At 38.7% G+C, this 27,936-nt stretch overlaps 1 protein-coding gene across 1 annotated transcript; it reads right to left on the bottom strand.

Moving 5' to 3' along the window:
• Positions 1-15,325: 15,325 nt before the first annotated feature.
• LOC108664948 lies at positions 15,326-17,613 on the bottom strand. Its single transcript, XM_018151645.1, has 6 exons — positions 17,456-17,613; positions 17,091-17,209; positions 16,755-16,858; positions 16,382-16,519; positions 15,846-15,956; positions 15,326-15,414 (listed from the first exon to the last, which is right to left on the bottom strand). The coding sequence occupies exons 1-5, from the start codon at positions 17,518-17,520 to the stop codon at positions 15,906-15,908; spliced, it is 477 nt and encodes a 158-aa protein (XP_018007134.1). The 5' UTR covers positions 17,521-17,613; the 3' UTR covers positions 15,326-15,414; positions 15,846-15,905.
• Between the last annotated feature and the right edge of the window lie 10,323 nt (positions 17,614-27,936).

Raw genomic sequence — 27,936 nt, 5'->3', positions numbered from 1 at the left:
TACATCCATGATCAAAATTGCGGTCGTATGTAGGAACTCAACCACTTTGTTTAGACAATTAAAATTAGAGGATATTGTAATTTTTTACCTATAATTGCAGTGTTGTTTGAATTAACATTATTTGTAGTTGTAATTTTCGCTCTAGGTGTGCGTTTTAGTTATAACTATAACTATGCACCTGGTAGGTTGATCTTTTTAATGCTCGGCGAACACATTTGGGAGCTAAATTAAGAGTGGCCTCAGCTCCGGATTCAATGAAGTCTTGAGCCCATTAAAGGGCTTAATTAGATGGCAAAAGATGGATGAAAAAAAGACATAACAGATCCTGGAACGAGAGCAATACGGAGGCTGACCACCATGACCATGAAAAAAGCATGCCCTTGAATGCTGAAGCAACATATAGAAATCGTACCACATATTTCTCCCAAGTTCGATTGTTCATAGCAAATATGGCTATCTGTTAAGGAATTAAATTTACGGATTGTTGATTCATAGATTTAAGGCTTTATTTAGGCTTACGACCATATACAAGGTTTTTCGATTTTCATTGGCTTAAGCATGTTGAGATAAGCTAGTACGGTAATTTTAGGTAGTCATTTGAATTTATAGTGATTTGCTGCTTACATTATCCACAGCTACCGGATTTGGGGAGGATACCGAGCTATGACATTCGTCATACATTTTTGATGCGACGCACATCGCATATTTCATCGCTCAATAAACTATCCTTCTACCAATCCAATTTTTAATCCCTAATAAGTTTTTCAAGACTATCGAACATACTAAACAAAAGTGTATTTTTTCGAATTAATGTTTTATTATTTAGTTCAAGAGACTCAACGCGAAGGAATATTAGCGTAATACCTCATTATATTGACACAGAAAACGAAGATATAGAAGTTAGTTCAATATTTCGTGTATTGTGTGTATGCATTTGTGAGCACTGTTGAAAACATCTCTGTTAAATATCGGCGCAGGCAATTCTCACGATTGATCTCATATAAATGTTTGGGCCGATTACAAGTACACGTTATACAATACATAAACATACACGACCATACAGATGTTTGAGCCGAGCACAAGACGTGTCTCTGCTGAAGAGCACAGACGCTCTTCAGCAGGAAAGAGTGGGCAAGATTTTCCCGCTAATAATTAAAACTTTCAATTCTAGCTTGGAAATTTCAATTGAATCATCTCTCATTATTTCATTTTAAGTCGTATGTAAAGCGTCGTTATCAGATCTAACGTTTAGGTAGGGGCTCGATTTAGCTATATTGGTGAGTTCATTCCTTTAATGGTGAATTTACTGACACACATTAATGGTGTTACATGTCACATTATTAATCTTAATTAGTCACCGTTTTCTGTCATCGCAGCCGCAGGATTTCTATTAAATTTTCGTGTTCGCTGTTTCACTATTATTACGATTGTGTGAATTGGGCTGTTATTCTGTATTTATATTCCCGCTCTGTAATTATGCATACTATGGTATTCTAGCACGATCACTTGGTCCAAGCACTTACAGGAATTACTTAATAGAGTTATTTAATCGAACAAATCACTAGTACACAATCAATTTTATTCTAGAACGTGGTGTCTTGATTTAACAGTGACCTTTACTTTTTCTATTGTTAAAACATCAAGTCCTATTACTATCCTTTCCATTTTCCCGTCTAGATTACCTACTTTTTCTGATTACTTTTACATTCTAAATTTATCAGCTTGGCAATTTTTACTAAGACGCACCGTAATCCTCGGGTTGTGAAATTTGTATCCATCCATATATTCAGGTGATAACTTGTTGCATAGATTTATCTCACTAAATGTTATAGAGAGAATCAATCTGTCAATTATTGAATGAATTATTTCCCTGCCTTACTTTATGCCACGAGGTTGAGCACCTCTCAATTTCGTTAGTTTACAACATTGGGAGAGAAGTTTGCACTTGTACTGTCACTCTTCAGTCTGAGTTCATTTACACGTGCACAACACATTTACATTCATATAATCATATGATATTCATTCATATAATATAATTGATTGATTAATTGATATAATTGTATTATATCAATTAATTTTATATCAGTAAATTATTAATTTTTTATCAATTATTAAAAATTAATTATCTTATATCAATAAATTGTATATATTAATTGATATAATTGTTTATTATAATTCATTCATAAAATAATCAAAATGGTGGTCGTATGATGGAAGTCAACCACTTTATTTAGAAAATTAAAATTACAGGATATTGTAATGTTTTAACTATAATTGCAGTGTTGTTTGATTTAGCATTATTTGTAGTTGTAAGTTCCGCTCTAGGTGTGCGTTTTTAGGTATAACTATAGCAATGCACCTGGCAGGTTGATATTTTTAATGCTTGGCGAACACGTATGCGAGCTAAATCGAGAGTGGCCTCAGCTCTGGATTCAATGATGTCTTAACTGAGCCCACTAAAAAGTTTAATTAGATGGCAAAAGTTGGATAAAAAGAAGACGTGGGTGATCCTGGAACGAAAGCAATTCAGAGCCTGACCTTCATGACCATGAAAATAAGATGTTCTCGAATGCCGAAGCAACGTAGAAATCGCACCAAATATTTCTACCAAGTTCGATTGTTCACAGCATATATGGCGATCGAACCTAACAAACAAAACATTCAATATGAAAAACATTCATTAACATTCAATTCAATAGACTAAAGAGACAACGCGAAATAATATCAGCGTAATATCTATATATATATAATTTCTCAACTAATGTAATTTAGAGGCATTGAAACGTCATTCCTGAATCATTCCCATGACTTCCTACTGCCTTTTCCTTGCAATCTGATGTTATTTATTTGCATTCGAATACTGAATTTATTTCCGCTATGTAATTATGCATACTATGGTATTCTAGCCAGATTACCTAATCGAATCACTTAATAGAGTTATTTAATCGAACAAATCACTAGTATAATCAATTTTATTCTAGAGTGTGGTTTCTTGAATTATGTGTGCCCTTTAATTCTACATCTTTTCTACTCTTCCAACATCAATTCCTTTAATAACCTTTCTATTTTCCCTCTAAATTACATAATCTTCGTGATTTATTTTGCATTTAAAATTTACCAGCTTTGCAATTTACTACTACTCGGGTCCATACTACTCGGGTCGTAAAATTCATCTCCAACCATATATTCAGGTGATAACTTGTTGCAAAATTATCTTGTTAAATGTCATAGAAAGGATCAATCTGCCAATTATTGAATGAAGTATTTCTCTGCTGTAATGTTTTCTATTAAGAGCCTGAGGCGCAACAACGTTGAAGACTTCATGATCTTTAATTGCGAAAATGGTCGCTTCATCTGAAGGCCTAAAAATCGTACATAATTATTCGTGCAGGATATACGTAACCGAAAGCGTATTCAGCATGCCCCAGTATACAATTATTCGGATGAATACTTAATCTGAAATTGAAGACCAGCCTCCCAAGAATTAACAGTATACATCAATTTGAATAAATATCATTCGATCTATTTCTTAATTTTTTTTGTCCTAGTGCGTGAGCCCACCTAAATTCCTCACAAGAGCTGTGCAAGAATAATTGCCAAGCAATTAATCTTCAATACAGCGCTCTCCCATGCATTGCGCAACCAAAAACTGGGCAAGGATAGTGTCCAAATAAAAATGGAGGATGGCTCATCGATGATTATAGGTGGCGATGGTAGATTATAGGTGGTGTAAGGGTGAGTGGGATCGATAAATCGATGATTTATAGGGTCTAAATAACCGGTGGCGCATTGCAGGCAAATCTCTTAAAACCACCGATAACTGTTTGTCCAAACTGCGTAGTGGAATTTTCTTTTTCCAGCGAGGAAATTAGGTATTTGGTAGCAGGTAATTCGAGATCAAGACGAAACTATGACTTCGTTCTGTGTGCTTGGCCAGTAAGATTTTGACTCAAATAAATTAAGTGAAAATTTAGCGTGAATTCGGTAGGGACGAGTAAAATTTATAGACATCAGAAGCAAGGTGTTCACAAATTTTTCAAGCCAAAGTGAAGCCCCTGGACGCTGATCGAGTTAACGTTCATACCTGTTAGGTTGCGCGTCGGCATTGAGCTTTTTTCCGTCTAATCTTTACCAAGTCCTACTTGAAATATGTGCTTTCCAGTAATTTGATAGTCGAAAAAGTATCCTCTTTAGGCAAAAAGATACGAGTGAAAATTCAGTTTTCTATCGCTGACTTCGATAGTGAATTTAATTGTTTATAGGTATTTTGCTTTACCGTCAAATAATTATTTTGAGTTAAGTTTACATTTCTAGTAAAGTGAGCACGGTATCTTTCCTACGCAAAAGATTAGGCTAGAGAAAAATAGTAACACGAAGTGGTGAAGGTATCTCACGCCTAGCATTTCAAAATCATCGAATGATGTTAATTCCATATTTCATGCAGGAATATTCTTGGCAAAAATATTTCGAATAGAATCTATGTCAAAATTTGTGTAATGTTCACATGAAACTTCGACACTACTCGAGCATTTTCCCGTAGTCTCTAACCGTAGCTTTTATTTGTGCTGAACAGTTTTTCGTTATATATAAACAAAGTTTCTTTCAGCGGTTGTTTTTCTCAAATATAGCAGCATGTTCAAATAAAATGGAACAATCTAATTATTACGGTGGTAGAATTAAGACTTGACTTCTGTCATTTGACGAAATTAATACTTGCAATACTTCAATTAGCTCTCATAAAATGATTTGAGTGCTAAGTTCTCTCCGATGTTTCAACGGTAAGGGCTTGGCTTCGCGCGAGGGAAAACGAAGTTTTAATCCGACAGGCAAGGACTTTTCTACAGGTTGATTTCGCACGGTAGGTGTCTGGTATTGTGATAATTTGTTCCTGCTACTTGTCTGACATTGATAATTGTACAAACATGGTGGATTTGCATAAGTAGTCCTCAAAACATGTGATCGCGTGAAGCAATATCGGTAAGGGCAAATAAAAAGGATTTGAGACTAACGAATTTTTTTACTTCATTGTTAAGGCGGTCATCGGTGACTTACCAATCCGCCACCGATGCCAATGGGTAATTAATGGTGTGAGAAGCTTTTCCGGTAGAGTGGCCATCTGTATGTTATAGGTGGAACATAGGCCGGATACGGTACCGATGCCACATTGATGCAGTATTTATCTGTGCTCCACCTGGAATTTCCACCTTTAATCATCAATGTTCCACCAACAATTTTCATTTGGTAATACTGCACAAAAATGAGTCTGCATTATACCTTGTATATATTTGGTAATAATGCACAAAAATGAGTCTGGCCGGTAAAGAGATCAGCAAAGTGCTTATGATATATGAAAAGTGTGTAGTGTTAGCCATTTTGCGACTTTTATTTTGCAATAAAATTATGATTTGCCTTTACCATCCCCATGAGCCCATGAACCCTCCGGACATAGAAAAAACTGCCGTATGCACTCCGTTCGGACTCTTCGAATATTTATACATGCCGTTCGGACTCAAAAACGCTGGCGCCACATTTCAACGCTGCATCGATAACATCTTCGGAGGAACCGATTGCATCTTTGCCTACTTGGACGACATCATGGTATTTTCCGAAACCGAAGAACAGCACTACAAAGATTTGATAAAGTAATGCAAATTCTAACAGACAACAATCTAAAAATTTCTCTTTCCAAATGTGAATTTTCCACCACCACCACTATAGACTTCTCGGGCTACACAGTTTCAAATGGCGGAATAAAGCCCACAACGGAAAAGTTGAAACATATTTGCGTTTTCCCTCAACCAACTGACTCCAAAGCTTTGCGCCGATTCTTAGGTATAATTGGTTTCTACCGTCGTGTGGTTCCACACTTCGCTTCAATCGTCTTACCACTAACGGAGCTCCTCAAACAACATCCAAATGAAAAATCGCTCATGTTGCCGGAGGATGCCCAGAAAGCGTTTGAAGGAATCAACTGCATTTTGTTCTCAGTCACACCATTGGCAAATCCATCAACTAATGGTACCCACTACCACCTAGTGACTGATGCATCCAATTTTGCTACTGGTGCTGCCTTACACTACCTGGATGAAGACGAAACTCCTATTCCGATTGGATTTTTCTCCAAAAAACTCTCGGAATCTGAAAGAAGATTGTCAACGTACGACAGAGAGCTGCTGGCCGCATAGTTAACAAGTAACAACGTTACATTTTCGCCCACTGATAGAAGGAAGAAGAGTCACACTCTTCACTGACCACAAACTACTAGTTTCCGCATTCAGAAGTTCATCGCCAGCAAAATCGGACGTTCAACAAAGACGCCTGTCTGTACTCACCGAATATATCCAGGATGCACAGTACAGAAAAAGGATCTGACAACATTGTCGCAGATTGCTTTTTACGGCCAGCCAACGCAGTTCTGCTCGACGCTTTTGATCTGCCTGCACTGGCACGTCTACAGTCGACAGACGAAGAAATAAAACCACTCATCGATCGCCAAAAACAATTTCCGTTAGATATAGACCTTCTACTCTATTGTGACGATTCAACAAAGTGCCCGCGTCCTTATGTGCCTTCAGCAGCACGACATTCTATCTTCGAAAGCCTACATAATATCAGCCACCCCAGCATTAAGGCAACAGTGAAGCTGGTTAAAGAGCGATATTTCTGGCCTGGAATGGATAAAAACATTAGAGAATTGTCACGCAACTGCCTTGCGTGGCAGCAATCAAAGATCCATTGCCATAGCAAAAGTCCAGTTCTGGATTTCAATTTATCATCGGACAGATTTGAGACAGTGCACCTAGATATTGTAGGTCCGCTGCCGATGGTCAAAGTTGCCGGAGATCCGTATTTCAAACCACAGGGATATTTACTCACCTATATCGACCGATCCACCAGATGGATTGAGGCCACTCCTCTACCCGACATCACCGCCACAACCATTGCTTCAGCCTTCATTGAAACTTGGATTTCCCGTTTTGGAGTACCTCTCCGTGTAGTTACGTACAGGGGTGCCCAGTTTGAAGCAGAACTCTTCGATGAATTGGCAAAACTTGTAGGTTTTCATCGTCTCAGAACAACCGCTTACCACCCTCAAGCTAATGGGATGATTGAACGGGCGCACCGAACCATCAAAACAGCAATGATGGCCCGTAAAGAAGCTTGGCTTCAAGCACTACCAATCGTCCTGCTGGGAATACGCAGCTTCCCAAACGAATCTGGATTCTCTCCTTTTACCGCAGTTACAGGAGCTAACCTCCTGCTACTGCGTCCCCTAATAACAAAAACCAACGAGGACTGCTCCAAAGAAACAACTAAACTCCAAGAAATAATGAGATCATTAGATTTTCAGAGTTTATCTGAAGGTCGTAGTCACACCTCTACAAAATCATACATTCCCAAAGATCTGCAAACCTGCACACACGTGTGGCTGCGCATTGATCGAGTAAGGAAGCTTCTCGAAGCACCATAAACCGGATCTCACCTTGTCGTGAAGAGAGCTCCCAAATATTTTGTGATTAAAACCGGCTCGCTTGAACAAACGGTATCCATAGACCAACTCAAACCAGCGTATTGTCAAGCACCACAAGATTTAAAGCTAAAACAAACCCCTTCAATTGACCTGCCGAAGAAAACGGAACAAAAATCAGCCTACCACCCGCCAGTGACCGATACAGCTTCAGAACCAGAAAACCCGGAGCAGCCCGCTCCAGGAACCACTGCAGCTGACCCTCCACAGCGAACAACTCGCTCGGGTCGTCGAGTCAATTTCCGCCCTAAAGCAGATTTTATATATTATTGATCATTATGTCTCCGATATCTGGCGGGGTACTACTGTAGTTTTAGCCATTTTGCGACTTTTATTTTGTAATAAAATTATGATTTACCTTTACCTTGGCAACACCGTTAGGAAGCTAACGTCGCGCACAGAATTTTCTCGTTAGTCATTATCGTTCGGCTGATCCCCGCTGCAGGTTAGTTTAAGCTCTAATAGGTTCCTTTTTATTGTCTGATTAATTGTTATATTTGTATTATTGTTTCTCTTCATTCATCTTCAACGACGATCATTTAATAGGTTTACTTTTCAACAGATACGCACGTTGCCATGGGTATTATTCTTAACACTATTTTTCCATCTTAATACTTATATTCATAGCCCACCTTGTAGTTAATTTGCCTTGCAGTAAAATCAGTCATCTCAGTAAAATCAGTTCAGTCTCTTTCATTTACAATCCTGTTGGTTTACTGTGTGGGTAATGACAAGCACTTACCCCACAAGTGTTCTACTAATTTGTAGGATATTTGGCTACTATTTAACTGCTGCACTCGATAGACTTTGGCCTTTTTCTCGTTGGCCGTTTCAAATATATGATATGTAATGCACCTACTATGCCAAGTACAATGTGTTTCTCATGACGTTACAGTAAGAGGATATAATTCATGGAAGTCAAACACTTGTATTGAGGAGCAGACAGAAACTATATTAGCCATTACGGCTGATAATAAAGCAGGTTTTTGTGTGGGGGGGACAGAAACTGCTACAATCTTGTCCGGATCAACTCTACAGCTTTTTACAAATTATCAGAGCAATTAATCTACAGCATATCATTGCTTCTTAAGAGGGAGAATAGCTTTTCACAAACATTTCTGTAATTTCAACATTTGATTTGGCCTGAAATCTGTCATACGCCGACCCAACAAACTCGCCTCCGCTGGAACGAACAACACTCAAGAATTTGTGAATAGCCTGCACGACTCAGGGCCCTTTCACCCACAAGGATGGAACTCTAGCTATCCCTCCGAACAGGGTCAGATTATGATCCACCGATACGGCTGCATCTCCATTCATTAAGGCTTTGTTTGAGAACCGCAAGGCCTAAGGCAGATTCGGCTGGATCCCTATTGTCCGAGGTTGCGCTCAAGACATTGAACTCATTATATCAAGCTCTACCTGAGGATCGGGTTTCGTTGACTAAGGTAGTGAGGGATAAGTAAGACACATAAGTCCAGATAACGTATCTCGTATACGGGGTGGTAATACAGAGTTATAAGCTACGGCATCGACCGTAAGGTCGGAGAACTCAAACTACACGCTACATCGCGGAGTGCTCATCAGCTACTGGGGGCTCTGCTTAAGGTTGCTAGCCCTTTTATTACCTTCGCTTCCGCCCACTACTGCGGTCTTGATCGCGTGATCTATCACCTGTCTATCAGATGTTGACTCGTGGACTCAATAGCTAACTAGGTCTGTTGGTAAACACATTAGGACTTGTTTCCGCGACCTACTCTCGGACACTATGCGATTCTATCACTACGTATAGTCATTATAACTCCGTTCGTAAATGAAATATAAATCTAAATTTTTTCATGCTTATTCAGCTATTTATTTACATTTTCTCTACAATTACAACATATATGTAAATTTTGTGTAACATCAATTATGATAGAGGAAAATGTTGTACATCGATTATATGTACATGCGACTTGCCTTAATTTGTGAGATATGAGGAAGTAGTACTATTTATTCTCTAGTGATCGATATTAAAGACATTTGAATCAACCTCAATTTTTTAACAAAAGACTTTTTCATCATTCCTGAATCGTAGATTTCCCATTTTCTTTGGAGTTTGGCTCTGTGCGTGTTACAAGACTTAGTGTCGTACCGTTCATGCGATACATTTCTTGACATTCATAAATCTGCCTGAGTGAAATGGCACTATCTTTGCCTACCCTCTTTCTTGGGGGTAGAGGAACAGCCTCCTTACCCCTTAACCTCCTGGCTAGTTGGTGTTAGAGGGCTAGTACGTTTAAATTTCAACCTTACATTGTTAATTCGTATGCGAGAACACTGGCGACAACATGCGTTTCTCTCACAAGAAATCGAAGAAACTATGTCTTTCATCACTACGAATCAATGAAGGTCTCCAGTTGAAAAGATGGAGGTAAGATTTATCACAGTCGTTACTTATGATGGATATAACAAGATTTGAATCTCATCAGTCAGAAGTGTATAAAATAGAAGTTGAAATTCCTTTATTTGATATAGTAACCTTTAATAATATCAGTGTGAATGCCAATCATTACGATAAAGTACAGCCATGTTTATGTATTGCTTCAATGCTATATCGATGTTGTTTGCTCCGCAGAAAACAACAAAATCTACTGAAGGTTCTACAAGCATCGGCTTCAGGCGAGAATATCGTCAACAAGAAAACTCCAACAGTGAATATTCAAGCGATGAAAACGGTTTGAGTGATTTAGTGATAGAAAAGTCAGAGGAGCCGTGCATGCAGAACGCTGGAGCCGCTCAGAGCAGTGAAGTGCCGAGCGTGCAGAATATGCTTAGCCACCTAATAGCAGTGAAGAGTCGAGCGCGCATAACGCTGAGTCCCCAAATAGCAGTGAAGAGTCGAGCCTACAGAATGCTTAGCCATGAGCGTGTTCAGCTGAACTTGCACCTCGGCATGATCATTCTAAATTGTACGTTATCAGCGGATAGTGTCAGCATTAATCTTTATAATTCATGAGCTGTCTCATGGCTCGACTCCACATTACAATATACACTCTAGCATGTGACATTCTGGGTTGCATGCTAGTTACAATTATTGCAATCCATAGGCTGTCCCGATATTCCTTTACACATTACTATATACATTCTATCTTACAAAACTGCATGAGGGATGTTCGGGATTAATGAGTGCCAAAACTGCAAGCGTGTCAAAATGGGAGTTCGTATATATAGCGTAGCGGACTGCGGATCGGACGAAAATCTTTCGTTTTGATCGCCTGTAATTTAAACGCACTGCTGTCTGATAAGCACGTCCCCTTATTTTTAATAGCGTCCCCTTATTCAAGCGGAGTCGTTATTGGATTTGAGATTACCAAGGAAAAAATTGTAATCCCTGCACCTCGAGGTGTCATCAGAACAAGTAAATTGCACACATTGGGACCATCAGAGTTGGTGGAAAATACAAAGAATTTATAATAACATCATGTTTAATGATAAACTGGCTTCGTTTATTTTCTTATCTGTGTTCCGTTATGTGATTACACAAAGTTGCGAGAAAAATTGTTAATCATTGACCCTTTTAAAAAAAACTGCCAGAATGGTGGCCCGCTAGTAAAAACTTTGCATTTGTGCTGGTACTGCTGATGAAGTGAACAAGGAGTAAGTTCGCCAGTGGATGAGAATTTTGATGGAGTCGTTGGTGGTTAACTGTCAAGGATTACAAAAAATGGCAAGGCAAGTTTAATGTAAAATGGTGAGGCAGTTGAGTTAACCAAGAAAATACTGAAAATGTGACAGTGAGTTAGATTCGAATGACGCTAACTTAATGCTCGTCCATAGAAACGTATAGGCCAGAGTTACAGTTTTTAGGGTCGTATTGCCTCATGATAACTAAACAGCTTTTGTTGTTGTGGCAACAAGATATTTAGAAACAGGAGTAAAATAGAAATTATAACTTTTGTACAAAATGTTGGTTTTAAAGTCTTTATTTGATTAGAATACATAGGCTTTTTTAGAATCGAGATTATAAGGATTAGAAGGAATGACAGGATTAGAATTCCAGAACTAAATAAATTTCCAAGCCCAGGTAATGCCTTGATAACCTTCTAGTTTCCAATAAATGTCTTTTGACTTCAATTTTTGCTGAATTTAAACCCATTGACTTCAGTTTTTTGTAGCTTTAACCTGATTCAGAAAAAAACATCATGTATCAAATTTTGCACTTCACATATTGCAAACCAGCGTAGAGACGGCAAAAAATTGAGTTTTGTCAGAAAATTGCTTTGTAGAGCGATGTCATTAAGATTCACTGGAATTTTATCGCTGAAGTGCTGCATGGCACCGTTGGAATCAGTTCAGTAATCGTCGCCCTATCCCATGGCATATCATTATTCATAAAAATGTAATTAAGTTAAATAAGGTTTATAATTCTTTTATCTTATTTTAATTTAATTCGGCCGACATAAATATGGTGTCAAATATTCAAAACAGATAATCGTTTCGAAGCAAAAGAACTCGAGATTTCAATAAAAATCATAGTAGGCAAATATAAAATTGGTCATGCGTATTGCAAGGCTCATAATTTATTCAGGCAAAAAGAAACAACAATAATTCCAATTTATACCGAGGTGCGACTCTTGAATGAGAAACTGTCACTTGATATCCCAGCAGGCAATGTCAGGTGGAATCAACGTTGAAACAACAATACTCACGACGTTGAAATAACGTAGAATTTTAGTTTAGAATGAAAAATGAAGCAACGTCATTTTTTCAATGTCTTTCATTTCGACGTTGTTTCAACGTTAAAATCGCGTTGACATCTGATGGTAAAATCGCGAATATATATATATATATACTGTATATATGCGATTTTAAGTCACAATTTTACGCGATTTCAACCTTGAAACAACGTCGAAATGTACGACGTTGAAAAAATGGTGTTGCTTCAGTTTTCAGTCTAAACAAATATTCAACGCTTCTTCAACGTCATGAGTTTTATTGTTTCGACGTTGATTCAACCCAACATTGCCTGAAGACCTACAACAATACAACAAGTGTAACGGAGCCAAAGCAAAACCTTATAGTTCCCTAACAAAATTTGGTGTATGCTTCAGCCTCCGTTGCAGACTCGCCATAGTTGGGTTAGAGTTATTCTGGGTCTGCTTGGTCACCCGATCGTATTCAGCGACTAGTTAGAATCACCTTGCCGACTTTAGAGTCTCCTGAGAGAACGGCAAGAGTTTGCTTGGCCAGGCTTACCGCTCCTGTAAGCTGCCCAGAGATTGCATTCAAGCCTCGAGCGGCAGGCAGTGGGCAGAAGCCTCCCGGATGTTATACATACATATTCATTGATTTAAACTTTTCAGGTCGAAAAATTATCCAGATGGCGCTGGNGAAATAGACTGGTATCTGTTGAGCTGAATAAAGGGTATTCAACCAAGTATTAAATTAAAATAATGCGGATTTATTGTTTTGTAAGAATACTTTTTTCACCCGAAAAGTGAACATGTTGCATTGTTTTTTGTTGCATTGAGATTTAATTTCTTTTGATAGTATTTTTGAATACTATGCGTCTCTATACATAATTTAAATCACTTTTCCTGTTAAGTTTGTGTACTTACATACATTAAAATACGATTTTTCAGGTGTACGAATATTTATTTCCCCCCACTGTACATATGCATCTCTGTTTGTGAATTTGAATGCAGATGAAGAATTTATAGGACCGACCATACAACAGTTATTTAAATGCTGGTTTCATTCTCCGTAGACTTTCGGGAGTTCTAACGTTGAAACACCTGAACGTTTTTGAAACACACGAGTGTTTCGCTTTGGGCACGATTGCTCGGGGAGAATTTGAAACACCCAAGTGTTTCGAAACAGGGGGCCTTTTTCTCTCAGTGTTCAGACATTCCACGAGATGAGGCGGACCGTGAAGGCATTGAAACGTCAATACGGCGACCTTGAACTGTGTGCGCTGCTGAATGCGCAGCCGATGAAAATCACGCAAGATCAGCGTCACGAGGTCAAATTTTTGCTTATTGCACATGAGTTGCAAAGCAGCGTTCATTACGGATTACAGTTTATAGTCTCGTGGTCAGAAGTCCATAGAGTACGTGTGACATTACCATATTCCAGTCGGGTCGAGTGTGGCATCCATCACGAGGGCCTCGACAAACAGCGGCTGACGCTACGCATTCGTCGCAGAGGGCCAAAACAAGCGGTGCGGTGACTTAGGCTATGTGATTGTTCATGAAAAATTCAGAGTCCAACAAAATACCAAGGTAGCGAACCGATGACACCGAGCAGTCGCAAACCAAATAAAGTCGGTTTTTGATGCATTGAGCTGGAGCCGGTTGGAGCGCATACAGTCTGAGATGGTGTCCATGCAGACAGACATCCGTCCCTGCAACGCTGCAGCGCCAGCCGATGCACAGTAGCCATAAATTTAGGTGTCGTCAGTGCACACTTGCGGATTCAAACTATGTGAATCATTTATGTGCAATACGTCGACAGTCTATAATAGGATAAGGATCGGGCCGAGTACTGATCCCTCGGAAAGCCGAAATTGTCCAACGATGGCGTAGAAGAAGAGTACCTGCAATGACCGCATTGGAATCTATTGCGGAGATGGGACTGGAACTACCGCAGCACGGAGCTGCGAAGGCCGAATGAAACGTAAAGTCGACGCTGTAAAGGGGCGTGGTCGTCCGTGTCAAACGCGAGCGACAAGTCGAGTAAAGCCAATGCCGCAATGTCGACACGGTCTACTGCCGGCAGAATGGCTAAAAGCACCTTCAGCACAGCGCTTTCCGTCGAGTGGAGATGGCGATATGCAGTCTAGAGGCATTGGACTGGCCTGTAGAAGATGGTTGTTCAGCTCAAGGGCCACAATTCGTTCCAGTATTTTCGACTAAATCGACAGGTTGGAGATGGGCAGATATGATTTGGGATCAGGAGTGTCAGGGCCAGGGGCTAAAAATCTCCGAGATTAACGTATTTTCCACTATTCATATTTCGGAGCCGGAATAATTTTTTTGCCCACGAGTGTGGGCTAAATGATCCCTAGAGTTATCGATCGCCTCATACATACAGGGGATTGATTTAAAGCAATGTAATAAACATTGGGAAGCTATTCAAGAATGTTAGGAAATATTTATTCCGCCTGAAATGTAACGATCGATGACTCTCTATTTCCATCAAATAGCAGTAATATTCATGTCTCAATGCAAACTTGTTGCAATTAATTTTCAACAAGATAGTTTTTTTTGTTTCAACGAGTTAGTTTTAGTCAACAAGTTAGTTTGTAGGATGATTGCTTTGATGTTAATATCGTTTGAGCATATCCCAGTAATGATCATCTAGATCAACATTATTCCATTTATCGATTCAACAATCGCTCTAATTTATAATGATTGCTGTGTGTTTCATGTTTTCTTTCAGAAACAAATGGTATTCGATGCACTAATATGGTTTCTGTTCAACCACTCTTCCCGTCATTCCAGTTCTCATTTCATCCTTAGGTCTTTACGTCTTCTCTCTAACATTATCTCTGTCCCTAAATGCATGTTCGTGAAATTTACTTCAAGTTACTGACAGTGATGTGTCTTTCGAAACTAAATGCATCGCATCGCTGCCACTTAAATATAGCTATTGGTTTCTTGGGTCTTTTGCGTTTACATTTCTTGTGTGTATTTACTCAAGAAATTTTTGTAATTACCTTACAGTATGATTTGAATGCGCGTTCAACATGGGAAGATTTGGGCAACAGACAACCCAACATTTTATCCACAACAAAAGGGCCAATCAAAACAACAATCATGCACATAATATATTGTAAATTATTTCGTCCAAGCTGTGTAAAAGTTCCAAGTTCCCATTTTGAAGTGTCCAGAAACTTTTTCAACCTTTCAGGAGAAGAAAAAACAGGTATAGAGGTTTGAAAGACAACTACAAGTCACTAATTTTGAAGTGCAAAGAACACTAAGAACATTATGATTTTTGATTATATTCAATTTATAATGATTGGCAACACGCCTTTTTATTTGAACTTATATTCAAGCCATATGGCATTGAACCTCTCGAATTATAATAATTTCAAGTGCATCAAATAGAAATTTCTTGACACAAAATATACTGGTACAAAGCGAAATGCTTCACTTCTTCAGGAGTATTGCAATTTCACTTTTGAGTAGAACAATAATTGTCAATATGATTTTTAGTAGGATTTTACTGAATTTATTGTTCTGAAAATTGCAATGAACTTCGGATTAGACAATTTTTACTGCACGTGGCTGCATAGACTGGATAAAGTGGTCCCCTAATTATTATTGTGCACCTGTTGTGAACACTTCAAAGCCGCCAGTCAGATAAAGGAATGAGGGCCAGATTGCGCAAGTCACCCAGACTGGTACATCGCCGTGATGATGCATCCGGCCTTTCCCAGGAACTGTTTTTGGTGGTTCATTTTATCAACAACAAAAAAGTTCATGGCATGAAGTGCTGCTTCAGTTGTAGTGGATAGAAGAGAAAGAATGCTTAGAATTTCAGCGATAATTTTACGCAACAATATTCAAAGAAATTTGAGAGAGTTAGAATGATATGCGACACAGATTCGCAGGTAATCATTTATATCGCATTGCCATCAGAAAATGGGATTACCAGATCAAAGAAACTTGCTGGTTGGTCTGACTTTTCGACACGTATTTTCACAAGAACTAAGAATGATTTGCATAAGTTTCCACATACTCGTAAATCATATTATTACTCGGCTTTCAAGTTAACATTTGACAAATTCAGTTTGAAATAATCTTAACTCGTTGTCCTGCTATGAAATGACTATGTGTGCGTCTCTCAAAGGCAATAAAAATTTACCGCGTAGTTGCTGATGGTAGTGCCACAGACCCGCACACCGTTGTCGTACTGATTTTTGCAGAGAGTACCGCCAGCGACGGCGTAACTCCTGTACTGGTCCAAGATCTTTGCGTAGTTGATGGAGCCACCATAATTCAACTGCAAATAAATGAATGAGTGTTATATTCACATTTGCAAAGGTTGTATCTTCATAATATAATTAAGTAACTAATGAAATTGTTTGAAATAGATATCTCTGATGGAACACTAACTATAGCGTTGGGATAAGATTACGAGCCGTCACGATTAACACCTCAAATAGTGTCAGCTAATATCCAAAAGAGAGTTTATGACAGATGATGAAAAGGCATCTAAGCAATATTTCCTGACTTACGTAACCAAGTTTTCCAGCTACACATTTCATGTAGGGAGCTGCAACTTCTTCGCACTTGCCGCCATTGGCCTCGTTGAACTCGTAGTCCTTGCAGGTAGCTTGGGCTGCAGAACACGTAAATGGCTTCTTATTGTTTTAGAACCTCACGAATTTGTGATGGTTCCACTCACTATTTCAAGATACGTCTCTAGATAACACAATTGAATAAAAATACAATGTCTACAACTGAGTTTTGGAAACAAAAAATATCAATTGGGTGAAATGCCCATAGATTAGCGCAATGGTAGGAAATTTCAGATCAACCGATTGATGGTAATAAATCTTACGATATCTGACCTGCGAGGGCAGTCAAGGCTGCACTTCCCATACGATCCGACTTGCAGGCGTTCAAGGCATCTTTGAGGACTTTATTCTCAAATATGGCTTTCGCCACTGAAGACCCACAGTTTGAACCGCTGTAGAGAAATGAATACGAATAAGTACATCAGACGAGAAACATCAAATGATAAACATTTCCCACTTGAGTCAGGAAAAGAAGTCATATCCATAGCTCTAAATGCAATGATTTAGCAACATTTTCAGCATTAATTTGTTATGGTTGTTTAAATCAGAGCACAAAGCAATATCATCCAATAATTTAGGATACAGGTGAACAGGAGTAGAGAGCACAACGCAAGAATGCTATTGCTGAGTTCACTTACCCTTCAACACCGGAGTAGGCAAAGGCTGCAATGAGAAGAAGGACAAGACCGACAGATTTCATCATGTTGGTAGTCGTTAAGTCGCGGTAAAAGGCTAAGGCAAAATGCGTCGTGAACGAAAGGCTGCTAGATGTCCTGTGACTTGGTACGACACATGGTCTGCCTTTATAGCTTCATGATATTATTGAAACAGTTGGTTTTATTTGTCGATCGTGTGCTTACAGCTGTTTACAGAATAAAACTGTACGAAAGATTTCGGTGTAATGTTGTCAACCTCAGCCTGTTACTAGTGTCAACATGTTAGTTGTTACTTGTTAAGTTGTTCCCAGTTAACACTTACAGGTTTTTTCATATTTCAGTTTGCTTACAGTTATTTTTACACAGTTATTTTTATGTTTCACCTACCCTACATGGATGTCTACTTTAATCTACCAATCTCAAAAATAATCCACATATATATACAAAAAAAGACTGATTTTTATATGTATATGTGGATAATTTTTTAGATTGGTAGATTAAAGTTCACATCCGTGTAGGGAAGGTAAAACATAAAAATAACTGTAACTTTTATTTACTGTATCTAACCCTGGGGTAACCCACACTAGTTCGGTTAGGTTAATTGCAATAAAGTTGCATTGATATGTTTTAAAAATGTTTTATTATCATTAAATGTTAATGAGTAAATCCCCATAGCAGAACAATAAATATTTAGAGATTGCCAATAATTTTGGCAATTGTAGCGGCTAATGTAGCGCGTTACATTTTACTGTAGCGGTAGCGGTAGCGCCGCTACATTTCCAAGTAGCGCTGCCCAGCTCTGACTGTTGGTTAAGGAAATTTAAACTTTCTGGTTGAAAAAATTAAAAATATATAAAAGCAAGTGGATATATAAGCGACGATGACAGAATTATGTTTAAATTTCTAATTTTTTCCATGGAAAATTATTTTTTATAAGAACCTCAACGTGCGTTAGAACAAAAATTTTTTCATCACACGTTGAGGTATATTTGATGAGAAGACCATCTCCTGCTTGCTCAACGTTGATTCATGTGAAGTGGCGAAGCCCTCAAACAGATGCTCCATATTTGCAAAGACGCCAAGACTGATGATGTGAATGATGGCTTTAGATCGCAAATGATCTCAATCTGAGCGTGTTCAGCTGAACTTGCACCTCGGCAAGATCACTCTAAATTGTACGGTGTCAGTGGGTAGTGTCAGCATTAATCTTTATAATTCATGAGCTGCCTCATGGCTCGATTCCACATTACAATATACACTCTAGCATGTGACATTCTGGGTTGCATGCTAGTTACAATCAATGCAATCCATAGGCTGTCAAATATAATCCATGGTGTCAAATATTCAAAACAGATAATCGTTTCGAAGCAAAAGAACTTGAGATTTCAATAAAAATCATAGTATGCAAATATAAAATTAATCATGTGTATTGCAAGGCTCATAATTTATTCAGGCAAAAAGAAACAACAATAATTCCAATTTATACCAAGGTGCGATTCTTCAAACAAATGAGAAACTATCACTTGATATCCCAGCAAGCAATGTCAGGTGGAATCAACGTTGAAACAACAATACTCACGACGTTGAAATAACGTAGAATTTTAGTTTAGAATGAAAAATGAAGCAACGTCATTTTTTCAATGTCTTTCATTTCGACGTTGTTTCAACGTTAAAATCGCGTTGACATCTGATGGTAAAATCGCGAATATATATATATATATACTGTATATATGCGATTTTAAGTCACAATTTTACGCGATTTCAACCTTGAAACAACGTCGAAATGTACGACGTTGAAAAAATGGTGTTGCTTCAGTTTTCAGTCTAAACAAATATTCAACGCTTCTTCAACGTCATGAGTTTTATTGTTTCGACGCTGATTCAACCCAACATTGCCTGAAGACCTACAACAATACAACAAGTGTAACGGAGCCAAAGCAAAACCTTATAGTTCCCTAACAAAATTTGGTGTATGCTTCAGCCTCCGTTGCAGACTCGCCATAGTTGGGTTAGAGTTATTCTGGGTCTGCTTGGTCACCCGATCGTATTCAGCGACTAGTTAGAATCACCTTGCCGACTTTAGAGTCTCCTGAGAGAACGGCAAGAGTTTGCTTGGCCAGGCTTACCGCTCCTGTAAGCTGCCCAGAGATTGCATTCAAGCCTCGAGCGGCAGGCAGTGGGCAGAAGCCTCCCGGATGTTATACATACATATTCATTGATTTAAACTTTTCAGGTCGAAAAATTATCCAGATGGCGCTGGTTGATCTAAATGCAGGTTTCAGGAAGAAATTTTAACTTAATTAATTCGAATACTTTTTTCGAATATGACAAAATTCATTTTCGAGTTATAGGAAGCATTGAACACTGACATTTTGAAAGAAATGAGTACGGTATATTATGAATTCCCGAGGAATTCATTCCGGGAGTTCAACCGCACGTCAATCAAAGAGGACTACATTGGTGTAATTACTACGACATTTAGCAGCCGTCTATCCTGCCACATGAGACAAGCTCGCGACCAGACAAAGTATTACAATCGAGCAACTTCCTCTCAAGATCCGCGATGAATTCAATTGGCTCAGTGACACCCTCGACAACAACGTCAAACTCAACGAGTCTGTCACTCCCACTGTGCCGGAGGAACCCAACAGCGTCATCTTCATAGAGTGGCCGACATCATCGGAACGACGATAGTTGAAGCTCTCACCTCTGCATTGGATTCTAGCTATCCATCTCATTACTAGCGGATTTCCTAAGCTTTGAGGTTTTTTCGGAGGTATTTTAACGTTTCCGAATTTTCGTGTTGCACCATATTTACTTTTTTGCTGGGACCCTTGTTGCGTGTGGTTTGAGGTTGCGTTTTGGTGACACCCAAGTTTTGGTTGCGTTTGGTGACGACGTTGTTGTAAAAGGTGTCACGAAGCCTGTTGAATTCACCGACGATTTTGAGATGAATTAGCTTGTTGATAATGCTATGAGACTTGGTCTGGTTGTGAGCTTGTCTCGATTGGTTGACGAAGTGGCTGTTCAATGTCACAGTTGTTACTCCAATAATCAGCCCAAACGTGGAAGATCAATTCCAAGCTGCAGCTACCGAAAAACAAGGTTCATCGACATCAGCAGCAGTCATAACTCCGGTTCTACGTCAAACAGCTAAACAACTCAGAGACAGCGACCAAATTGTTATACGGGAAGCAGATAAAAGCAATATTTTCGTAATTATGGATAAAACGGATTATCTCTCAGAAAAATTAATGCAATTATATCGGACGAGTCCAAATTCAGTCACGTCGTGAGAGACCCAACAGAACAACTTCAGAGGAGAGCAAATAAATTAATCAAGATAGCGAATTCTTCAATTGGACCTAAAAAAAAACTCACCCCGATTGTTGGGAGCTATTCTCCGGGTTACCTCTACGGATTTTAAAGAACTGGGCGCGATAATTAAACCATATATTCTAAATAAATATTCTCTGAAATCTAGATATGACTTCTTGGAAATTCTTGCGTCGCACCCTTCTGGTCTGCCATAGCTTTACTGGATGTCAGTAGTTTGTTCACTAATGCACCAACTGAAGAAACATTAGAAATTATCATGAAGCATGTACAGTATATTCGCACGAAGCCCTGCCGGCCCCACCAAATCAAATAAGATCCTTGCTTACCTTCTTCGCCTCTGTACTTTGGTATCTCCCTTCCGGACTCCTGATAAAAAAATTTGGGTCCAACTTTTGCTGAATTCAATATATGTGTGAACTGGAAAATCAAGCGTTACTCAATGTACAGATCAAACCTGAGCTTTACTGCAGATATGTAAGTGACATTTTCGTCGTCATTCAGAAGATGAGCACTTGACGGAACTTCGCCGAGATTAGAAATATGATTCAGTCTTGAAGTTTACCCATGAAATTGGACAAAATCAAAAATTGCCATTTCTAGATATATTAGTGCGAATTGAAGATAATTCCTTTGTCACTAATGTTTATCGAAAACCTACCGATGTCGGAAAAATGCTAAACGAAGAAAGTTAATGCCCTCAGCGCTATAAAACCAGCGCAGTGCGCGCTCTCATCCAAAGAGCATTCAAGACCTGCACATCCGAGAGTGATTTGAAAACTGAACTCAGAACTTGCAAACAAAACCTAGTGAATAATGGGTTTTCAAATAGAACTGTTGACACAAAAATATCAAATTGATTGAGAAAAAACAATGAAGGAATATCTATTTATAGAACGTCACAACAATCTTCCACCAAACCAGATGAACATACGCTACAAAGTAGATGAACAAGTCCTACAGCTAATCATCCATAATAATATCATGAGCGCAGCGGATAACGAAAAAATACAACTTCTAATCTACTACAAAAATAGGAAAATTAAAAACTTGTCATGAATAAGAATCCCTTTAAAGAATGTTGACTGTTTCGAGAAACTAATGTTGTTTATAAATTCATTTGATCATCAACAGTTTTTCTACATTGTCTTAATCATTTTGAAAAATACAGAAATATCATCAATGCGGTAACGAATGAACGACACTTACATGATAATATATCATTTAAAGTTTTATTTTTTGGTAGTATATCTTTCTTGTTGCGTGTAATGATTGCTTAACCGAGCTGTGGTATTTGGTGCACTTCAACACAAGCCAGATGAGACAAATTTTTATGAGCTTATACCCTCTGCCGGATCGGATCAATGTTGAAATTTGAAAAGTGAAAAAAGTGAATGTGAGTGCGTATACTTACATTTCGTATCTATATTATACAAACCATGAATTAGCGCCACCCGTCTTATAAGAGCCGGCAACGATGAAAACGACATTTACAAGCTGACGCCACGGTTGCGGCAGATTATTGGCATGCGTTACACCGATTATTTCAAGTTCTACTATCATTAGTCGGCTTAAATCCTACGTTGACCAAGAATTTAACGCTAAAGGCCGGTCCACACGCTCAGTTTTACACAACGATTTATCTGCGCAGTTTTGCAGTCTTAAGTCGGAATGAAATCGTTGCAATTTCAAGCGCGTCCACACGGTGCCGACTTATCTGTGTAGTTTGCTCAGTTTTGCGCGATCTCGCCATGGAGGAGAGTTTATTTCGGTCAACTTTGTCACTGTGCCTTGTAAAAAAAAGATTGGATCATTTAGGAAATGCAAGGAATCAAAATACCAGATAGATGGCTTGTATAGATGTCATCTTCTCCAGCTCCAGATGGAATCGATTTATTAATTGATTCCCAATTATTTACGGTGAATACTCCACAAATTATTAACTTTTTACAGCTGTTTATCTGTTTGCGCTTTCATCGATTTCTTCGAATTTTTCAACTAAGCTCTCATATGTCTCCAGCTTTTTTTTCCTTGTTACTATAGTCCTTGGATTTTACTCGCCAAATGCAAGGAAAACATTCGTATAGACTATAGAGCAATGAATTCCCGGGAACATAACCGAAGTTCCGCCATTGTCGCCAGAATCATTGAAAATAAGCACAAATTGAATCGGAAAACTGATCTACTGTCTAGGGTTCCGACTTGTCTGCGCAGTTAATCGAAATCTATGCTCTGGGGCTCAGCTAGATATCGCTGCAACTGTGCAGTTTTCTCACTGGCTTCAAACTGAGCAGTTTTCCCGTCCCCACGCAACGTTTTATCTGCAACAATTATAAACTGCGCAGACAAATCGTTGTGTAAAACTGAGCATGTGGACCGGCCTCACAAAACGTCAAGTGAATTCACCATATATTTATTGATAACGTTTCGGAGACCAACTCCATCACCAGTTTAAAACTTAGAGAATATAAGTTTTCATTGTTGCGTTGTCAGTTTTTCGTTACTTAGGTTTTATCTGTTACGTGTTAATTTTTATTTTCAATGCTGACTATACTTGTTTAATTTAATTTTGAATGATGAGGTAGCTGGTCTTCAAATTCATTTCTATGAATTTGCGAGATGTTTTATTTGTTTCATAATAATTTGCTGTATGAAAAACTGCATTAACTTCATATGGTTTAATTTTAATCATAAAATAATGAGATCAGCCAAAGTCATAATGTTATGGCTGAAGTTAGCTGTACAATAGAAACTCAGTCCTGAATGAGTATGTTAATGCTTCTTTATGTATATTTTTCTTCCAATATGCGCGTCCAGTTTTACGGTGATAAGAGATTCAAAAAATACAAATTGAAATATCAAGCAACATTCAAACGATGAATATTTATTATGCAATCACTGTACCGTGTTCTCTAAAAATTACTTTCCGCTGAGTCTAAAGTTAATAATTTAAAAATGTAATCTCTATGATCGCTACTCCTATTTATTTGGTCCAGTACTGGTTTTCAACTTCATCAATGATGACGGTTGATGAACGATGCTAGTCATTCTTAATATGATTTTTAGCTATTGACATGCATGCTTAGTAATGAACTTTGAGTATATAATGTTTCGATAATGACATGCGGCTTCATTAATTTTGGTTGACGTGTGTGTCAACGAACTATCTTTGCACCTGTACACGATTGTTTTGCTGTCAAATAGTTTGATGGTTTTGCAGATAATAAATTTTCTTGTGTTTATTTTAGCAGCCACGAGTCACATGTCATTTTAGCTATTGACATGCTGAGTAATGAACTTTGAGTCTATAATGTTTTGATAATGAAATGCAGCTTCATTAATTTTAGTTGACACGTGTCAACGAACTATCTAGGCACCTGTACACGATTGTTTTGATATTAAATAGTTTGATGGTTTTTCAGATAATAAGTTTTCTTGTGTTTATTTTAGCAGCCATGAGTCACATGTCGCAGCTGAAGCTGTAAGGCCAAAGTAATCAATCAAAGCTCAATAAGTACATATCAGAACAACTGCTCATACAGAAGATATTTGCTTCGACTTCGAACCTCTTCTCGAGAGCTGTGAATTTATTGCTATAGACTTACCATGAATAATTCTTGCCTTCATTTCCAGATATGAATAAGTATTCCTTCAATTTATGGCGTTTTTGTTTTGTTCATAGCATCGTCTGTGTCTTGCCAACGTGCGAAACAAAAAATTTTAAAATTTCAATAAAATTCTGCAGGTTTAACGTTTACGGCGGTCCCTGGACTGTGTGAAGCATACAATCTAATAGCCAGTCTTTGTAAAGGACAATTATTATATCATGCTTATTTAATTACAAGCCATTGTTTTAAATGAATTTTCCATTATAGTGGAATCCCTGCCGAGGTAAATACGATAATAGCGGAGTCAGGGGCTGGTTTTGGTCTGAGCCGTCGCGCTTAAGCGGAACATATCGCCCAATAATATAATATCGCTTACGTTTTTAACTGAAGTCGACAACATTAGTGCATGACAACTATCGCTAATAATGAAATTATTAGTCTGTTAAACAGACTTGACTTACGATTAAATATCAGAGGAAAGGACCGGCATATGAACCTGCAGGTATGCAGGTAACTGCACTCAACTACAATGCAATGAGCGGGAGTAACGATAGCTTTGAAAACGGAATTCTTCACTCACTGTTCCTACAGATCAATAAGGGGAGGTGTACAAGCACACCAAAACCTTTTTGGTAAATGGAGATGGCAAGCGTAAGAGAACGTGCTTACGCTCAAGTTTACATGCTTCGCGTCGATCGTCAGATCCAGATAGAAGATATGAAATCTTACAATGCTGAATCACAAGCAGGTGATCTGGGAATGAAACTCTTGCTATTTCTCGAACTCGGGAATTAGAAAATAATCGAAAATTACTTATTAAATTGAAACCAGAGAAAAATCGAGAAAATACCCTTACTCCACTCATATACATGAATGGTCTAATATACATCATTTTTTCAAAATGGGTTCTAATACATCAATGAACGATCGCTTGTACTTGATTGTAAGTTTTATTGTGGATTAGAAAGATTGTGTGTTATTTATCCACAATAAAATATTATAGCTCCCACGGTTCGTTGAGCGTCACGTAAATTCTTGTGGCAACATTTCGCGGAAACGGGCTAGGGGCAATTAAATGGATGCAGCCCGCCAGTTTATCCAGAGAGTTACCGGCTAACGTTCATACGTCGACGCTTCACTACATCGCCTAGAGATCCGAATCGCTGCTGTGAGTGTTTTATTACTAGAATCTTTTTTATATCGATTCTGTGTACGTACACTCTTTACGTTCAAATACCTGTGTATGCGTCACAATTTCATTTTCTGAGTACCCATAATGAACCTAGTCGTGATTGTTAGCGTGACTTTTGATTTAGATTCAATGTTCAGTGATATGCCAAGTAAAAATTCTTATTTCTTACTCCTGCAGCTTACAAGAAGAATTATGGAAGGAAAAACCAAAAGTTGGTTTCTTTAACTGCCTTGGCGGCATAGCCTTTTCATGAATCGCCTCGGACATCCATTATGTACATAACTATACGTTTAGTTGAACTTTTCGACTTTTACCATTTGACTAATTTACAGAACCAAGGAACCGCAACCAAGTTCGATAGCAAGAATTAAATTGTATCTCAAGTTCTTATTGAAAGGATGAATGAAATCTGTAAATACAATAGGGAAATCTGAACTTAATACATATGATATTTTGCGTGCAAGATATTAAAACTTTTATTCATGCCCTTGCTTAATTACAAATCTATTTAGAAACACGCGTACAGTATCGAATATTAAATTATATTCAGGTACTGTTATTAGTTTTTTAATAACTTGGGTCAGTGCCCGACAATTTTAAGCTGTTAGGTCTAAAGCTTCAGTGCACGTGCATGACTTTCGACATCCAATGTCTGAAAGAGTTTACGGACGCTGCTATAACGACACCATGCACGGCCGACCTCCTCTTTAAGACTTGCGGAAGAGAAGGAGATTGCGTCCTGCGATTGTGTCCAGAAAAGGCTGGGACCGCGCCGAGGGAGGCGCAGTCGCCTTCCACAAATTTCACTCTTAAATAAGCCGTGAAACTAACGCCTAGCCTCACCATGCAATAACTTTCCTCGGCCTCAGAGCGAGAAGCCGCAGACTACGCTTGAACTCCGCAATCCAGACCAGCGACGCACTGCCGAAAGAAAATAGCGTCGTAGGTCTTCAGCCAATGCTTGAGCAGGCTCGCTCATAAGCAGGCAGTTCCTCATCCGGCGGTACCTACTCCAGCCTAACCTCCTCTGGCCTAACATATTAACGCTGTCCCGGCTCACAACCTTCTTGCAGCCAATGACTGGCTCCACTAGCACACTTGGACCGCATTTCTAACTCCCTGCACCCAATGAGGTTAGGTTAGATCCGCTCATGTTTATTTTGGGTGGAGAATGTTGCAACTTGTGTAGGTCATGATTAGTATAGGAATTAGTAGGGAATGATTCGTATAGGAATTAGTAGGGATCGCAACTCTATATGTATTAAAGATTCAAAGCCAACCGCCAGAGAATTCATACGAGGGCGGGTCTACACGGTAGAGCGGGGCTATATAAAGGAAGAGCCGCTGTAGTGGAGTTCACAACACGCAGTTCCCACACAGCCTGACCCAACACTAGAAGAAATAGATACACACTTGAAAAACTGGACCAAACACGTACAAAACGCCACCGAAACTTCAATTCCGACCATAACACATCGAATAATTCCCGGTATCAAACCAACTCACGAAACACTCCTTATACAAACACAATGCCAATCCACTCTTCAGTACATTCGCACACACGGCCCGTCACTAGCACTTAACAGACAACTTATATCCCTACGAGAACAGCTACAAACTACACACAGACTCCTCCAAACACAGACATGGCAAGACCTCATCAACTCTTTAGAAACATAAGCAGACCCCAAAAAGTTCTGGTCCTCCCCAATGCGCATGTTAGGTTCCAACACAAAACAAGCTGCCCCCTACCTTAAACAAGACAATATACAACACGACACGCCAGAACAAAAAGAACCCATATTCCGTAAACACTGGCAAGACATGTTCACTCAGGACGACATAAACAATGAAGACTTCGACACTGAACACATCCGTACTATACACAACCACGTAAACAACAATACACATCTCATCCAACCATATAATCGCGGAAACCTTGCCCGACTCCACCCAGTGGATTTCCCACCTATAACCATAAAAGAATTACAGCGCACTCTGAAAACATTCCAACAGAAAGCACCAGGCCCCACAGGTATCACTCCCCTCCAACTCGAGCATCTCCCCATAAACATGATACACTACCTGTTATACATATACAACCATTTCATATCGGCCGGATATTTCCCAAACTCACTCAAACATGCCATAATGATTTTCCTCCCTAAACCCAATACTTCACAACACCAAGTGCAAAACTACAGACCGATTTCACTATTAGACATACAAGGAAAACTATTAGATAAAATACTGAACAATAGACTATACGAACATCTCACATTTAATAACATTCACAACACTAGACAACACGGCTTTAGGAGACACAG

This window comes from Hyalella azteca, unplaced genomic scaffold (assembly GCF_000764305.2).
Source record: "Hyalella azteca isolate HAZT.00-mixed unplaced genomic scaffold, Hazt_2.0.2 contig1110, whole genome shotgun sequence".
In the NCBI taxonomy this organism is placed as follows: Eukaryota; Metazoa; Arthropoda; class Malacostraca; order Amphipoda; family Hyalellidae; genus Hyalella; species Hyalella azteca.
The sequence above is the reverse complement of the archived record's forward strand: the minus strand, read 5'-3'. Positions and strand labels throughout refer to the sequence as shown.

What these genes read in the sequence shown, in the direction of transcription:
- LOC108664948 (XM_018151645.1), bottom strand. Translation starts at nt 17,520, where the DNA reads ATGATGAAATCTGTCGGTCTTGTCCTTCTTCTCATTGCAGCCTTTGCC. An exon ending in AGCCTTGACTGCCCTCGCAG is followed by an intron (nt 16,859 to 17,090) that starts GTCAGATATCGT and finishes CGTGTTCTGCAG; the next exon opens with CCCAAGCTACCTGCAAGGAC. An exon ending in CTACCATCAGCAACTACGCG is followed by an intron (nt 15,957 to 16,381) that starts GTAAATTTTTAT and finishes CACCAAAAACAG; the next exon opens with TTCCTGGGAAAGGCCGGATG.